The sequence below is a fragment of the Malurus melanocephalus genome, unplaced genomic scaffold, assembly GCF_030028575.1.
Source record: "Malurus melanocephalus ecotype Western Australia unplaced genomic scaffold, MMel_1.1 scaffold_11, whole genome shotgun sequence".
Lineage (NCBI taxonomy): Eukaryota > Metazoa > Chordata > Aves > Passeriformes > Maluridae > Malurus > Malurus melanocephalus.
Window position 1 is genome coordinate 679,991 of NW_026623243.1, and position 18,006 is coordinate 697,996.

Sequence of the window (18,006 nt, forward strand, 5' to 3'; positions counted from 1 at the left end):
TATGAGTGAAACAGAGAGCTTCAAAATTAAATATTTCAAGTGCTTTGTATGGAACTGGGTGGAAAAACAGGGCGTGATCAGTCATCATCATTTTTCATACACTCCTCCATAATTTTGTATGAGCTCATGTGTAGATTTGGTCTTGCTTCYCTGCCGAAGGAATCTCAACAGAGTATGTGTTTCTGGGGAGGATCAGGGGAGAATTTGGCTCATAGAGCTGTTGTTAATGAGGCTTGAGAGGTCATTGTACCTGAAAGAGACACAGATATGCCCAGCAGAATCCATCAGCCACCAAAAACCAGACTTGATCCTTGAGGAAAGCAAAAAGCAAGTCCTTGAGTTCTTTTGATACTTCATTAGTTTTAATAGTTTTGTCATCAGCTTATTTCTGCATCCTGTCAAGTGGAGTTTCATTAGGTGCTGAAGCACTTTGCACCAGGAAAATGGCATTTTGCCCCCAAGGATAGAGCCAAGAACACTGTGTAAAAACCCAGTGCTTTTCATGTTTTCTGAAACCAGATGAGATAGATTAAATATTGTGCTTTGTACTTTTACTTTCTCTCTCTTAAAAACTGACATTCCTAAAGTCTCAGAAGATGGCACCCCTTTGTAAATGCCATCTGAGCTAAAGCACAGCTGTGCAGGAATGGAGGACTGGCCGTTCTATGCAGTCAGAAAACAAGAACTGAAATATSTTCAGCAGTTCTCATTTAGTTCCCACTAGCTGGCTGAAGAGAAAGTTATTTCCCCTGAATGGCCTGAAAAATTAAGTCAGTTCCCACCAACACATTTCTGAGWGTCTCAGGTGACCCTGATAGCATAGAAATCTCCATCTCTGTAGACTCTACAATCTTTGCTCAGATTTCTCAGGATCTGAACTTTCAAAGGGATTATATTGAGCTGGGACAAAATATCTTGCATAATCTTGAACTTATTGCCTAAACATACCTTTTGTTCTATGCACACATGAAAACTCAATTTTTTAATTTGCACCATTCTTTGGAAATGCTTATGGAGATTGGTCAGAAAATAGAAAACTCTAGCACTACAGAATTATTGTAGAAGCTATGTTTAAATTCAGATTTATTTCCTATTTGAATGGCAGTGAAATCATAATCGCAGCATAGAAATTAGCAACATTGGGAGTTTGGTATCTTAATCAGTGGCTGKCTGCTGAGTGAACATTAGATTGCATTCCTGGGAGATTATGCCTAACAGGAATGCAGTTTGGATGATTGGTTCAAGGTGGCATCATTTTGAAATAGTTGTAAGATCTAAGGCACTAATTTGGAAAAATGAACCTACAGTAATTGCATGAAAACAAATAATAGCCTTTGGCTTAGCTGTATCAAATTGATCACAGGATATATTAATTTTCTACATGGATAATTCSTGGTCCATTTTCAGCTCAGCCAGCTCCCTCATAGCCTCTCTGCTCATTCTTTCAAGCCTTTGCATCTGTTATTTCTTCACTCACATTTAATTTTGTATGATTTATTTCATTTACTATAAGCTTCACTGCATATGAACATTGATTCTGATTGATCAGTGACAGTAAATATACATTATATTTTTTAAAGCTAACATGCTTCTGCATAAATATATGCATTAATTAATGAATTCTGCATTTTGAAGTGTCTGCTGTGATTGATGTAGCAGGAATACTGATGGGTATCAGAGCCATCAAGTCAGCATATATATACTATTTTAAAAATTAGTAACCACTTGTCTACTTTTCTGCTTTCTCTGGGYTTGCCACTGCCAGGGCTGAGGTCCTCTGTACTGTATATGTGCAGGGTTCTGAAGTTTTGTCTCTCTCACGGTTGCTTCATTATTCATCAATGGCTGAGTATTCACTGAAACAAAACCTTCAGCATTTCACAGGAGAACACCSCCTGCCAGTCATCAAGCACCTGACAACCATACCTTTCACTTTCTCACTTGTTAGTCCTGTGAGCATGGTTTTATTTCATACCAATTAAACACAGTAACCCCAGAGCTTTATATATATTACAGGGACCAAAGTGGAACATTCATCGGCACTAAGTTACTGAATCATGTTGTGGTTGTGTCAGTATGGTGTCCCRGGGAAAGGGATGTTAAATTGCACCGTAACTCCCTTCTTGGAGAACCACAACATATGAGGGTTTTCATCTCTATGTGGGGCTGGGCCAGGTTTGCATCAAGACCTCAGAGTGAGGCATTCTCACAGGGCTCGTAGCTGAGACGTTATATGTGCCTCAAGTGCTTAGTGTCAGAGCAAGATATAAACCTTGCAATCTGGAACAGTCCTGAGTTTGTTTTATCACATGCTAAAAATATACAGACAAGCTGTTGAGTATGAATTTTATTGTTTTAGGTAAATATTCTTTAGTGAAGAGAACAGATTCTAATACACAAAGGCATTGCAGAGTCAAATGACAGTGTAATGGGCCTATGCATGTAGAATTCGAAACTTAGATCTTGCACTTTGGTTAGTTTGTAACATAAAAAGCTGGCCATTAAAATACTGTTTGTGAACAACTTGRACCTCGAGGTAGGAGTATCAGGACCTGCTTCATGGACAACTGTCTCAGCATTTTTGTGCACACAGCTGTGTATCTGTCTTTCTAGGTGCAGGCAGAAAGCACTCACATATGTCATTTCTTTTGCAGGTGGTGAAATCCAATCCCTCTGAAGAAAGGCCACACATAACAATGACGTTATCGAGGCGCTATACCCTGGGGAAATATTTCGGCACTCAAAGCAAACCGTCACAACTGCAGGACTATGCAACAAATTCTCAGTCCCCCTATCATGTCCGAGGTCCAATAAATCAAGTTTATTCTGAAATCCTTCTCAGCAGACTCTGTGCAAGTAAGAGGGAGTTTGTCAGCACGTAGCCTCTCTTGGATATAGCACCGAGACTCAAGAAGTGCCACTGCCCACGTGACAATTGAAAGATTTATGATATGCTTCCTTGACTGACTGCACACACACTRAGAGAGTTTGGGACATGTGCTATTTTTCCAAAAACCTTATGAAATGAAGATATGCCCTGGTGACTCTGTTGTGTGAAAATGGAAGATGGAGGTTTGCGAAAGAGAGAAGAGGGCAAGTTACTTGAACTGTTGCCCAAGGCTAGAACAGCTGTAGTTCAAGCAAGTGTGTATTATTGAGAACAAAAAGAGRGCTATATATGCACTTGAACATTTGGAAAGAGCTGCTTTAGGTCTTCAGCACTATCTAGTTTTCTATTTATAGAGACACTGTRATATTTGAATGTATTTAGAAACTGACTACATTCCATTTTAAAGAGTTTTATTTTACATGGACGGGTTTCCCTTCCATGTCAAACCTTTTCTGTTTAGACACTTGGTTTRTAGAATTTGAAAATGTCTATTAGCATTTTATTGGTGACACCAAGTTTTAAACATTAGTGTTTTTAGTGAAAACACATATTTTCTTTGTATCTCAAATGGAACAGATATCTACTCTATTTTTTTGCATGTTCTGAAGCTAATAGGGAGATAGGTTACCTACAGTTGAGACTGATTATAACTGTCTCAATGTAACATGTAAATATAGTGGATTTGTTAACATAACTWTATTTATGGTCCCAGTTTGGGAGAATGCCCATATGGAGGAAGAATGTTTAGATAAGTGCTTCAGTGTCTATCTTGGCCTATAAACCAAGCAAGTATTCTTCCTGCATAAAAATGCCATTTCTTTCATGATTCTTCATAAAATACTTGCCAGTGTGTGATGTCAATACCACAAACATAGGAAGAATCCCCTTTGCAGGCACACATAAGAATTTCAGGATCTGGTTATTAATCTGTGATAAGGAGCGTGCAATGTGATGGCAGCAGAATATACTGCCAGCATCTCTTTTTTGGCAGGGACAAGGCCTTCTCTGAATGCCAGTTTCAGTTCAGACCTTCTCTGAGCTGCAGTTTCATGCTGTAGCCCAGTGGGTGACACTCCAGGGTGTGGCTGTGTGCTGGTCCCTGCACAGTGTTGGCAGCCCACTCATTCACAGTTGTGGTGCCCAATGGGAAGCCACACACAGCCCAGGCTCAGCATCTGGGTGACAGGTTAGTGGCAAATCACAAGACTGCTGTCCCTACAAATTATCCAGGTGTGGATTTTTATTCATCCAGTCACTCAGAAGGCAGTCAAGTCACCACTCTCTCACTATGAGTTAGAGAAGGGAGTTTCAGCCAGGAAAGTGCAAGCCTAGCAAAGGATCTGCTGAGTTCTGTGTCATGCACCCCTGTCACAATTGTACATACAATTCTCCACTTGCTTCTCTTTTGGGAAAGGAAGCCACAGTGTCAGGGAATAAATTATCACACGGAACTAATCATCATCTTATTTGCCTTAGTAGCACACAGAGGGGCTGCCCTATAGAGATGTAGGGCTAGCAATYCATGACACAACATTTAGTATTTGCCAAATTTGCCAATTTGCCATCCTTAAATTCAACACTTTGTATGCCCAGCTATAGTTTTGTGAATTTGTGCTCCTTTAGGTAAGATATGTAAAGTTATAATAGGAAATTGTCATGGAATACAGAGTTTAGCATCCTAGGTGATAGAGAGTATCCTCTGAAAGAGGCTCTGGCACACCTAATTTAAGAAACCTTCCACTATATTGAAAAAGCTCCTAATTTAGACAATGACTTATAATTAGTGAGATGGTATGATTATCTCTGTTTCTGTATGATATGCTGCTGATTGCTTACAGTAAATATCCCCAAATTTCTATGTAAGATTTTCCCTGGCCTGGAGATTCTACATGAAAGATGGSTTAGGAGCTGTGCATAAATACTGAAAAGGTCAGCATTTGGTTTTGGGCAATATGATTATCTAAAGATATAATTGTATGCAAATTATATAATATATTCTCTTGGGTCTGGAAATCCAGGACTGTACAACCTTAAAGCTGAAGGATATAATATCATGTCATCAATACTAGTAGACGAAAAATCCAGCCAGATGTCTTTGGTATTAAGATGATCAATGATAGATGTATTACAGTTCTGCTTCTGATAAGAGTCCTTTTTTGTAGCTCATTTAAATCCACATGCTGTTACTGTTTTTGTTCTGTACACAAATGTTTTTAAGGCATTAACTAGGTTTTTATGTTGTTTTTTGTAGCCCAAACCTATTGCTGAAGCATCAGCTTAGTGATGAAAGGAAAGAGCTGATTTTGTTATACTGTAGTTGGTACCAGTGAATGTGCAATTCATCAGTTCTGGTTTCACCACAAAATGGTTTACATGTGCTGTACACCCAGATGTCTTAAAGTTTTCCAAATCTTAATATTTTTCAAATGTATTAAGTGTATATTTTCCTGTATGTTTTCTATTTTTTACATGTCTATGTACAGTAATGTTTGTACAGTAATTGGTACAATTTGCAAATCGATCTTTATTTAAACAAGTTCTTTGAATAAGCTTTTTTCAACACTATGTATGATCCATGTACTCTTAGGAATAAACAAAGGGTACTAGGCTATATTTTCATTATTTAACTTTAAAATATAGTTAGCATCTCTAGGAATGTGAAAGATGAGAGTTGAGATTGACATACAAGGATCACTTTCTCATACACACTAAAATTTATGGATTAAGACAATAAAAGAATTATTGTGTTTGAATTCCAGTGAGAGCACATATGTTGCTATCTACAGTTTATTGTAGACTTATTATATTTGCTGAGACATTTTGCCTGAATAAACATTGAAGTGTTCCTATAGTCCATATATTTACCTTAGTCCATTACTTACCATTAAAAGACCTAGTTGTCAAGTTGAGATCCACCTCCTAATACAGCCATGAGTRGTCCTGGAGTTAGTGCTAGGATTGAAATATTCAGGATCGGGAACAAGCACACTAAGAAGAGGAGTTTTCTGCTCAGCAGCATGAAGAGGTTAGAATAGAACTAGGGTACACTTTAAGCTATGGGTARAGAAAGAATGGAACTGTGTTGCAAAACATATACTTTGACATACAGAGCATAGTTTCAGCCATTACTAAATCCCTTTAAACTTTAACTGAAGCTGGAACACGATTTATCTGTGCCCAATGAATTGCAACTCCTCACCTCTCATGTAACTCCATAGATGTTGAACCAGGAATTGGGTTTGAGCCTTGCAGGGTACCTGGCCACCATGATCAAGTCCTCAAGTCCATTCTAATAAATACATTATTATAAATATTTTGCTTTTTGTAGGGAAATGACAAATCATCTCTGTCATCAGAGTTGCTAGATCTCAGGGAGCTGAAAGAATGGACTATAAATACAATATTTAGTCTTAGTGTTCATTTGAAAATTGTAATAATTAGAATAATCTCTTTCACACTGTTAAACACAAGGCCTTTATTTTTCTCTTCTGTGACATATTAAAGTGACATCAAAGTAAGTTTATTTGCTTAGAGGGTGGGGTAGTGAGGCATCAAATTACCTCAAGGTTGAAATAACCACTAATAGTTATGCTTCTGTTGCTATGTTGAGCCAAAGAGAATGCTTTGAAGATGCAGATATGTGTGATGTTGACTGCAATCCAGGGATCTTTCAGATTACTCTTTCAGAGTGAAACAATTTTTAGAGGTGCAGTGAACTATTTGGCATAGGGTCAGACTGCTAAACGAGTCTCTGTAGGGTCACATGAAAAATATGGTCTTACCTTCTTATTTGCTAGCTAGGTTTGCATCTGGCTTGTTTTACCTCACTGACTATCTGTACCTGCTCTACTCCACATCAGTCTTTCTTTTAGATGACCTAAGAAATTTGTGTTTCATCAGACTAGTAACTCCTGGAAATCTGAGATATAACTGTTGCAAATTCAGTCCGAATCTTCCAAATATGTTTTTGTCAATCCCAACAGCACTAGAGTGCAGCAGGGGTAGAGCAAGTCTCTAATCTAGGGCAGTGATCTTCTCAGATGAATTTAAAGCAGCTGTCTTGTGTTAAGTAGTTTGCACTAGCACTTAGCTCTTTATGRAGCATGCCTTTGGCAAGCAAAAATCCATCTTTCAAACTCCGCTGCCATCTTTACCTGTGTACATCTTCAAAGCACCAGAGCAGTCTGTGTGTAAAGCAGGCATACCTGGTGCTGGCAGATATCCTGCACTAGTTACTGGTACCTTCACATCATCCATTGGATAGAAGAGCTCTGACTACAAAGGCACTGTGCATTTTAGCCTTTTTTACCTGTGATCAGATTGTGCTAAAAGTAGTGCTACATGCAATTCAGGCCAGTACCTGGAGCTAAGTGTCCTAGAAAACTACTCAAGTCATGGTCAAGATGAGCCTGTGGAGCCTTCTGCAGTACAAGTTTCTGCTCTGATGGATTTTTCTAGGTTTTATCATTTGACTGCTTGGCCAGGTCTCGGCYCCTGTGGGAAGCCCTTCCTGCAATCCCTCAAGCATGTTCAACACCTTTGGCAAGAGTCATCACAATAAGCAGTCCTGAACTGAATTTCAAGTATGTTTAAATGAAATCTGAACTGAGGTCTTCATGAAATACAGCATCTATTAAGCATCATCTTCATTTTCTCTAGTACTGAACTTCCCTAATGAGGAGCAGGATTCACATCCTTTCAGCTGAAATTCAAATACCAAGGTCTTCTCCCAGCTTTTGACAAACTTTTTCACACTGCTTGSTTGCATGAAATGAAGGGAGGGAGCTGCTCTGCATGCTGCTGCTGAACAGAGTGAGGTGAGCTGTGTTCACACAGTCACTGCAGTGGGCATTTCCCTCCYGTGCCTCATTGTGAGGACAGCATTCCCACAGCAGATGGTATTTCAATATTGTGATTTTTTTTATCTGTCTTGAGCAGTGACAGTCTATGTGGTTAAAACAGACGGCTCAGTGTCTGCCCACACCACCTGCCCCAGTGCTGCTCTCAGCATGCTGGGCAGATCCTGGGTGGAGACTGCAGAACTCAAACCATGAGTGAGGAATTGAAATTACTCAGACACCTCTTGACAAAGTCAGGATAGTTACAAAGAGCTCGTTGCAGATCAAGCAGGTGAAATTAAAGTTGTCAGAACCCCTTTAATTGTTGTCAGGGTTTGAAGACCAGATTTGTGCCTGGCAGAGTTTCTCACTTGCCATGTTCCAGAAACATCTTTTATATTTTCTTTYGTTCTTGTCATTATCAACTTCCATATTTCTGTTATGATTCTCTGGGACCGAGAAGTTTGAAGTAATATTTCTACTCTGCCTGATAATGATTGTGCAGCCTCCCCAGATGGTAGTCAAATCATCTAATAGATCAGAGAAGTTTTATTACTTCTGAAGGTTTTTTTTTTTCCTTTACTTCTATATGCCAGCTCCAAATTTTCTTTATATTTACAGAAAGTTTCAGTCATGATATCTGCAATCCAATGTATTCAAAGAAACCTGCCAATCCCTATTTATCCTAACAGAATGGAAAACATTAAGCCTTGGAAACCTGACCTTGCAAGCCATTAGACAATGTAGCACCCAGCATGATCTAGCCCACAGCTGGCTTCCTTTGAAATAGAGAATCACAGTTGTGTTCTACTAAAGTTTTCACTGGGGTGATTACAATTTAAACATGATTTGTGWGGACTGACAGGTGTGGTTTTTTTCCGGCTCAGGGCCTTTGTTGAGCTCTTTTTACAGCGAATGGTWTCTATTAGCTACTGTAAAATCCTGTTTCGACATCCTTTGACACTGTGTCCTGCCCAGTTATTATAAAACACATACATACAAGGGGTTTTACTGCTGATGATAAAAGGTTAAATCATAACAGGTCTTACTGCTCCACCCACTGCTGTTCTCTAAATTCTACATTGCGTCATTTCTGTGCAATAACAAGGAGTCAGGGTCTAGTAACCTCTTAATGCTGGCTGTCTGCACGGCTCCTCGGTCTCTAGAACAGTTCAGCACTGTAGCCTTGGTGAAGCTGTCAAAATAACACACCTTCAGCTGTGAAATGCATACAACAGAGCCTGCAGACACTCAAAACTCRCCTGTTGGGCCAAGGCCAGCCTGGAAGTCAAGGACACCATCTTCTAGAGATTGTTTTCAGGCACCAAAACCTGGTTTCTTCCTYGACTCTGAATATTTAACTGAAGCATTGTAATTGTGATTGTGGTTACCCTAAGGTTCTTTGCAATCATCGCAGAAAGACCAAAATCTGAATTATTCTCCAGAGGTGTCTRTTATTTCTACAATACTGCTTACTGTAAGGGGAACTTAAGCAATTTGGATTTTTCTGTTCGGCACCTAACGTTTTGAGAGAAGAGTCAGTTCAACAGAGATGTGGCTGTGAGATTCATTACGCAGGTAGGAGATGTTTTTACRTCCCCCTTTTGCTGCTTTAGACCAGGAATTTGATCACAAGCCCACTATCACCAGGACATGCTAAATATCCACGCCTGGAGTTGCTTGTTTAACAGTGTGTTTAACAATGCACTGGGTCAGAGGGAAGCCAGCCCTGCTGGGAATTTGCTGAACAGAACATTTCATGGTAGTGTGGGATATACAAGTTTAAGATCCTTCATTTGGGTAAATGAAGAACAAATCTCTACCTAMTGCCTTACTAGGGGTGAATGTCTCTGTTTCTATGAGAAAAGCCAAGCTGACAGGCACCTAACTGCAGAAAATAATATTCTTTTTTAAGTTTAGAGGCTGCATCAGAGTTAGGTGTCTGGTTGGTATCTGAGGGCCCCAGCTTCTTACACTTTTTTCTGGACCAGAAGTGCATGGTGAGCCCAAGTGACTTAGGGACTGCTGACCACTATGCAGGAAAAATGTCTAATGAGCATTAAAAAATGAGCCTAACCTTGTCCATATTCTCCATTTTGACTCTATGAAGATTTCACTGCCCTGACATCTCTCCACACCTCACACACACAACTACACCCCCAGCATTACTGCTCTGTGTGTGGCTCACAGCTCTTCGTGTAATTGCTCTCTACCTCACTTAATTCAAAACAGGACCGTATAGATGAGATCTCTGAATTGTAGTGTGCAAACTAACTTGTGCAATTTCAGATGGTTTGAGTGGGGCAGGTGTTAGGTAGCAGTTTTTCACAGTGCCTGAATGGTGGCATCCCTGAAGACAGAGAGGGGAAAGCAAATGGTGAGCTGGAGTCAGGAGGGAGTTGATAATCTCTTCACAAGTTGGATGCAGACAAATCACATCCTTCCTCACTGAAGGGCTGTTGGTGGACTTGTCCTCAATTCCTGGAGTTTAAATGCCTGGCTTCAAAGTCATATTCTTAAATTAATATGAATAAATAACCTACTACAAATACTAGTTTGTAAATGAAAAGGGTCAGAAGCAGGAACTTCTAAATGTTTGGTAACTATATCTAACTGTGTCTAGGGAGCCCAAGGGATTACCATGAATCCATAAAACAAGTTAACACCTGCCCCTCACACTTCTGTTAATTAAAATCAGTAGAGATGCAAGTCATTTTAATGAGAGATCTGTCACTCTGCTGGAGCCAGTCTGGAGTGGGGTGTCTGTCTAGACAACACTGCAATTACCACATCTTGTATCTGGTATGCCATCTTCCATGCTCCTCCAGCCTGGGCACTCAGGTTATTTCCTAGGGTGTGAAGGACTGAGTATCAGCCCCCAAACTCACAGTCATTTCCAGTTTTGACTAGACAAACTGTAGACAATCTTGTTTCGATAGTGGCGAGGTCAATACAGGTGCAGAGCTGCATTAAGCTCCCAGACCCCAAAAAACAGCACCACCATCTGAACCCCACAGAACATGGTCCTGCAGCTACTGGAAGAGAGTCAATGCAGTAGCACAGCCCAATCTGTGGCAAGGCCAGTGACTGGCATATGCCAGACAAGGGCATCACTTGTACATCTAGCAAAACTTCTCTTGTTCTGCAGAGACTCTTCCTGACATGGATTTGCTTCAGCTTATTCCATTTGGGAATGTAAGATCGAGCCTTGCTCTGCCCACCATAACCAGATCTCTGCCTGCTTCTGGGGCTTAGGGAAGCTGGGATGGTCCTGTCCCTTTTCATCATCCCGGGATCCATTTTCTGGGGTGTTTGTAAGGGAAAACACCACACTATTTGCCTAGTTTAATGTTATTGACTCTGCTGAGCAAAGACTTTCTACACAGAATGTAGAAGATCTAAGGAGAAAAGTCCTGTGGAACATTTAAGGGTTTGACAGTAATTCAGCCACAGACAAGTTGCTGAAGTGAAAAGGGTGGCCAATGTCCAAGTGGCAGCGCACTGCAATATAAAATGAAAGAAAAATCAAGGCTTGATTTACAGGGGCTCTGGTAAAGACACKATGACACAACTGTGTTAGATTTTAAATAGGGATTTGTGTCTTCAAATCTTTCACCAAGTAATATTGAGGTTCCTAGACTATTTTTTCATTTCAGATGGAATATTTGTGGGCTTTTTCTCACCACATAAAAATATTGGTGGCAGTGCAAGCTGAAATAGGAGTCTGAGGTCCACTCCTGGCTTGYTTATGCATGATATCTTATTAATTTTGGAGAAAATATAGATACTCAGCAGGAATTCTCCATTKCTTTCCAGGTTATTTTTGACAGATTTAGAGACAACTATTATGAAAGCATCTAAGAAAATGTCTTGTTATGGTCACATATTCAACTGCAATCAATGCAGTTGCTTCCTCCATCTGTAAATATTTTGAGGCCATCCAAGAATGCAGGTCATGCCATCTTGCACACAGTTACCATACGTGGAACAGCTACTTGTCCATATCTAGACTATTTTCTCCAACTAYTTGAATATTCCTTACTAAATCTTTCAGACTTTCTTTTTCACTTCCATCATTTTTTCCTTAATTCTTCATCTCCCCTTCCACCTCCCCTGTCTGTGGACTAGTGACCAGCCTCATTTTTCCAATCTCCCCACATCACCTTATCCTGCTGAGTAGCGTTCAGTTCTCAGCTGGTGRAGCTGTGGTTTCCATCAGCTTTATTTTGGAGAAGTGGTGAAGGCTTTGTGAGCAGACAATGTGTCAGTGTTTACCACTGCATGACTAAAACCTGTCAGAAGTAAAAGTTGTAAGAAGTCAAATATTAAAATAAGGTAGGAAGTAATTAATTTTCTCATACAAGATCCATCTCTTTCCTCAACTCCCTCATTTTGTTCTCTAGCTAATTAATTTCATCAAATTCCTATTTTCATAGAAATGTGTCCTACCKGTCCATTTATCTTCTATCCCCTGTGCCTGTATGGGAAAAATTAAATGGTGTGTTTACACAGCCATGTCCTCCTTGTTAGCTGGTTCTAATACAGGGACAGTRCACTAAAGAAAGGGAAGTTTTGTTTGGTTGAGGTGGAGCCCCCTGATTTAAATAGGTGGGGCTGTATTCCTGTAACATGGCAGATTTGGGATTTGGTGAGTCAGCTGCACCAGCTCTCACATCACACGTGCCTAAGTGGTCTCAGGAGTCGCACTGTAAAGCAGTCCCCTTGTAACACRTCACCTCAGCACTCAGCTTTAAGTGTCTTAAAGCTTACTTCTGTAAAAAAGTKGTTTCTATAGTTCCTGGCCACTTTCTGAAAGTGGCAGATTCTGCAGCTAGGGAGTAGTTTCAAATCTGGTTTTTTTTTAAGCCCTTTTGCTTATTTTTGTAATGCAGGTATATTTAAAGTTATTATACTGCCCTTCCATAGCTGCAAATAATGCAATGAAACTTTGTCCTCCAATATTGCTGCAGGGATCTGATCCAGTACGCATTTAATATTGTTTATATGATGTAAATATCATCTGATATAATTTGATTCAGCAGACATTTATTTTTATGCTTTATTTATACTGTACAGATAATCCATTTATTMCTTGAAAGTAGCAACAGATATACAATAGTGGCCATATGGAATATTTGCAAGCTCTGGAGATTTTTATCATTAAATCTGAGAATATGTTTCTTTCCACTTTTAATGCATATGATTCACTTAGCATTTTGTATTTAGGCTTTCCTTTGATCKATGCTGCATTAGTTTTTGCCATCACCACTTTCCATGACTGTACAAGTAATTCTTACTGGTATAGACAAGCCACCAGTATTTATTCTCTATCCTTAATTCAGTTTATTCTTTAGTTTTGTCTTTGTCTCTATATTCATAACTCACAACTTCTACATTTACCATATTGTTAGCAATAATGTTACCATAATTGCTAACAATATCATCTTCAATCTGAAATGTGAAAGTAAAAATAGTACAACAGYTCTTCGTTACTATGATAATATAAAATTTGTGACAGCTGCATTAAAACAGAATATATTGAGTTCTCTTTAATGTATTTTTGCACCTGAATCATGAACTCAAGTTTCCTCTACAATCATGAAAGCTTTTAATCACATATGCCCATTAAGTTGTACTTCAAAGCACAAGTCAAGTATCACCAAGTCAGTCTAAAAATCTTTCCTGAGGAATCCCCTATATTATTGGCCAGCATGCTGCGATATCCTGTATAGCCTGAGGAGATAAACAAGAAGTGCACAGAGATATTGGATTTGCATGCTAACCAAGTCAGCTGTGTGATAATGAAAATAGAAAACCCCTATGGCTTTCCTCCCCTTTGTTCCAACAGATATTGAAGTGTAACAAGCCTTGGAAAACACAAGATGATGTAAAGATCTAAAGATAGTCACTTCTGGAAARCAGGCTTATTATCCCTTTTTTTGGTGTGGACCAGGCCTGCTGTATATCATCATGATGTTTGTCCATGACCAAAAGGACTCTTTTGGATYCTTGCAGATAGCAGCACCCGGAGTGCAGCTGAGGAGGATGTATGTTCCATGAAAACACAGATAATGGGATGTCTGGCACTGGAAAACAGCTCTGAGGAATAATATATAGCTTATGCTCAAAGTTCATTATCCAAAAATATTTCCTAATYGCTTCTGTAGAAATAGCCATAGATACGAAAAAAAACCTATCAATGAAGCACCTGTCAGACTCGCTCATGCAAAACTACCAAGCACAGCTGGGGCAGGGTAATGAGCCTGAGTAAATTCTAATGMAAYTGCTGAGGATAATTAAAMATAAATTAAACAGATAAATTAATARAATRGATTATATTTACACAAATGAGAAATTAAAGGACTTGATGGTCCTGCCTGTTGTCCTTCGCTGCTTAAAGGGCAGGAAAATTTTGAATGACAAAATAATTGAATTTTCTGACCAATAACTATGGTTGAAAGCATTTGCTGTGAGTGTATTGAAACTGTAGAAACATGCCTAATTTCTAGGCAGAAGATGTCATTAGCTTGGTTCTGAGGCTGTAAATAAATTGTTCATTCAAGAGGGAAACTTAATACAGTGTGGGCTATTAAAAATAGACATTTATGGCATGGTGGCACTTAATTTTACAGCTGTGTTTGTGAACTCCTTTACACTTCACCTGGGGAATCTTTCACATACCCCAGGAACTGCAACAAGCAAGAGAGTCCAGGCATTTGGGCAGCAGCCCTGGCTCTGCAGGATGGTGAGGAAAGGCAGAGGGAGTGACAATTGCCCAGATCCAGTCTCACAGTCAGGATTAATCACTGCACTTTTAAGGCCCTGAGCCTCTTCYATCAGAGGTGTTTATGGAGTGCTGGCATCACCTGGACCTTCCAGGGCAATATTGTGGATGCTCAAGCTCRACACTGACCCCATTCTCACTGGTGGTCACTGGAAGTTTTTGAGGTTGTTGAGCTGCTCAAACATCTCTGAACACAYGAATCAAAGGAAGTTTTCAAATAAATAATTATAAGTACAATAGGAAGCCAYCACTGAGAAAGGAATAAAAATACCAGAATAAATCCCCAAACAACTCAAAGTATTCCCTTTTATCCTCATAGCCTYAACTTTTGCAGGATTTAGGTCAATGCTATTACAAGGTTTCTGAGATGTCAAGCCCCAGCTACTCTGATAACTTGCCAGTTTAGCAGAGTTCAATTAGTTGGGGGCAGCCTAAACCCTGTAGACTTTGGCATCTTGCCCATGGCTGCACACATTTTAAACCACAACTACYCTGCCTTCTGCAACAGTGGATAAATATCACAGCTGCGGGGAAATAATAAGGGTAAGGTTTCCAAAGCTGACAGACTTTCTTTGACAACAGTGTTAAAAGGTTTAAGTGGGTTCAGATACTCCAGTGCCAGGCCCAGTAAAAAAAAATTGCTAGAAAGAGAGAAGAAAGGGATCACTGAGGAGAGGAAATAAGGAAGTGGCTCAGCAAACGGTAACATGTAACACTGACTGAGAAAGATTTAGTAAGATTCGAAGAAGGGTTTGATGGTTATCACCTAACCCAATCAAAAGGATATAAAACCTTCTAGTGCAAGGCAACCTTTAAACATTTGATGTTAAAATGAACATTTATGAAGGGACAGACTAGGGAGTTTCTTGTAACTTGATTGTTAAGATCTGCTGAGCTCATTACCAACGAAGACATAATTTTACATGGGCCTTAGATTATCCACAATGTAATCATATAATGCTTTAAATTTTTAATATTTTTATTGTTATGAATCGAAAAGTGCTAAGTGGGAATGGGGCAAGATGTGAAGCAAGGATTATTTGCAATATAAAAGAAAAATGCTGAGAAAAAAAAGATTAAATTAATGCACTGAAATGGGACAGAACATTGAAATTGGGAGGAAATAGTGGGTAATTAATTATTTGAATTTCGAATGTTTTAGATGTTGTCACGTCATTTGAATGGCTCCCAGTTTGATAAAGGTGGCCATTCATTTTTTCCCATCACCACCACACCRTGGGTAGAAAAAGACTTCTGCATCTGTTGACACACCATTCTTTTACATTTCTTCCTAAGCTTCCTCTTTCTGAACTGKCCTTGTAGGTAAATTCACATGCATGGTGCAAGTAGTCTGATCACTGAACCAAATGCTTTGCAAATTAGGCACACATCCCTACCTTGATGAATGAGAAGATAATAAATAAAGMTTTTTGTTAGGACAGTTACAGAGTAGACCCTTCTGTTTCTATCATTATCCTTACTCAAAAGACAAGTAACTCATTAGAAATTGAATTAGCAATGAGAAACTGAGGACCTGATCATGGTTTTGATGATGATGTGCCATCTGACACCAGAAATTAAATAGCTTTCTRAATGTCAGTTCTCTCATCACAGGATGGTAACAGTTCTGTGTGAATCATGTCTCTATTAGGAGATRTAACAAAATCATGCTATGAAAGAGTCGTGTGGAAAGTGTTAAGGTAAATTATCAGTTGGGGCAGGATTATAAACTGAGCTGCAGACAGCACTGCTCCAAGGGGAGCTGTTCCCCCTCCTTCTTCTATCTGTGCTATACCTAAAATTCAGTGACCTCCCTGTACTGGCAAATACAGTTTTACTACTAATTTTAGTTTTTAATAGTAAGCAAGGTCTGGTTGCAATCAGAATTAATAAATAGATTTTATTCCCTTATCTTTTACACTAGTCTTTGAAGCCTTTACAGCATCCCCTTGATGAACTTTAGTTAATATTGGTATGCCAAAAATATCTCTCTGGAGTAACTCTAGAAAATGCCTACATTTAGACTGTCCATGTGAGAGAACAGAATTTGCCAGCAGCACTTCAGAAGAAACCCACAGCTGCTTCCAGGATCCCCCCCAAAATAAGCAATTCTCAAGCACTTATGTAAATATTGATAAGCCCAGGACACTGCCTCCAGATGTGTGATCCCGGGAAACAGCAGAGTCCAAAGTCAGACTGAGTCCTCTCTTCCCAAGCTCCAGTTTTCTGGCAGCACATCACCAGTAGATGCAGATTGCCAGGAGACCTGCTCAGCAATTGATTCAGCGACTATCTGTAGTTATGGGCTCCAGAAAGCTTAGTTTTCTTCTAGATCCTTTGGCAAGGACAGAAGGGATTGTGAGAAGCATGCATGCTCTTTCTTCACCTCCCAGGTACCACTTCTCCATTTTTTTATACAACCATTAAAGTAAAAAAGGCGTTTCTGTACTGTCTTGTGCAGCTACTATAACCATAACATTCAGGGGTAGCTTTGGAATCATTACACRTTGGTGAGGTCTGTTTGTGAAGTCTCCATCTGACAACATGTCCATTCTGGRTGCACTTTAATTGCCATCCCAATCATGCTAGGTCTGAATCAGCAACAGTGTGTACTTTCAGGTATAAATTTAAAAATGAATAATGCACTGATAACAGCAGTAATGACAAACCTCTGGGCAAGAGGCAGAGGGATCTTGGAAGGGTATATAGGGCAGAAGGGGCATCTCAGTTTTACTTTCTTAACTTCATTTCTACTGCCAGCCTGACCTTAGTGAAGTCCTGAGGCTTRTCTACAGACATCCCCTCACAGAGAGATGCTACACTGTGAGGGAGCACTGCTTATTCACACAGATTCTGCAAAATTGAGTATTTTTTTTCTTTTTTTTTCTTTTATGAACTTTTGATTGTCTTCTTTTTAAAATAAAAAATTGTGGACATTTTAGCATGAGTAGTCACAGATAGCCCCAGCAGGGCCAGAGAAAGCAAGATAAGAAGCAAGCASAATTTATCTTCCCTGATTTATAGTAAATTTTGTTCACTGCAGCTTGGCACTTGACCTTGGCTTGGATGCAGCTTCACTGTCTTTGCATCCCACTCAGTTGCTGTCTGTGATGGAGTGAGTGGCCTTCCAGCACAGAGGGCTCTGAAGCAACAGTGAATTAGAATTACAGACAACTGGCAAATTACAATCAATTCTGGTAGATCTGTGAGGCATTTCTAAATTGTTTCCCTTTGCATATTTGTCCTTCCATTGTTAGTAACCAACTGACCCATGTGCAGACACAGAGCTGCAGACCAACAGAAACAGTGCTGTATGTGCTGCCTTTGSCTGGGGAAAGAAGTATTGCTGGAGAGAATGAAGCAGAGGGATGGTGTAAATGGCAGGCAGGAAGTGAAAAGGCAGGAGAAGGGCAGAGGATGGGGATCYGCTGGGGAATCAGGCTGTGCAGCAACGGGGAGTGGCTGTAAGGGAAACAGATGGGAAGAAAGGCAGA

The 18,006-nt window shown here is 39.7% G+C and overlaps 1 protein-coding gene across 1 annotated transcript in view; it reads left to right on the plus strand.

Moving 5' to 3' along the window:
• The window catches only part of CPED1 (cadherin like and PC-esterase domain containing 1), a 138,774-nt gene extending 134,341 nt beyond the window's left edge, over positions 1–4,433 (plus strand). Inside the window, exon 23 of the mRNA XM_057378398.1 lies at positions 2,655–4,433. Coding sequence (XP_057234381.1) covers positions 2,655–2,882 — 228 coding nt within the window. The 3' untranslated portion in view covers positions 2,883–4,433. The remainder of the gene's footprint in view (positions 1–2,654) is intronic.
• The last annotated feature ends 13,573 nt before the right edge of the window (positions 4,434–18,006 follow it).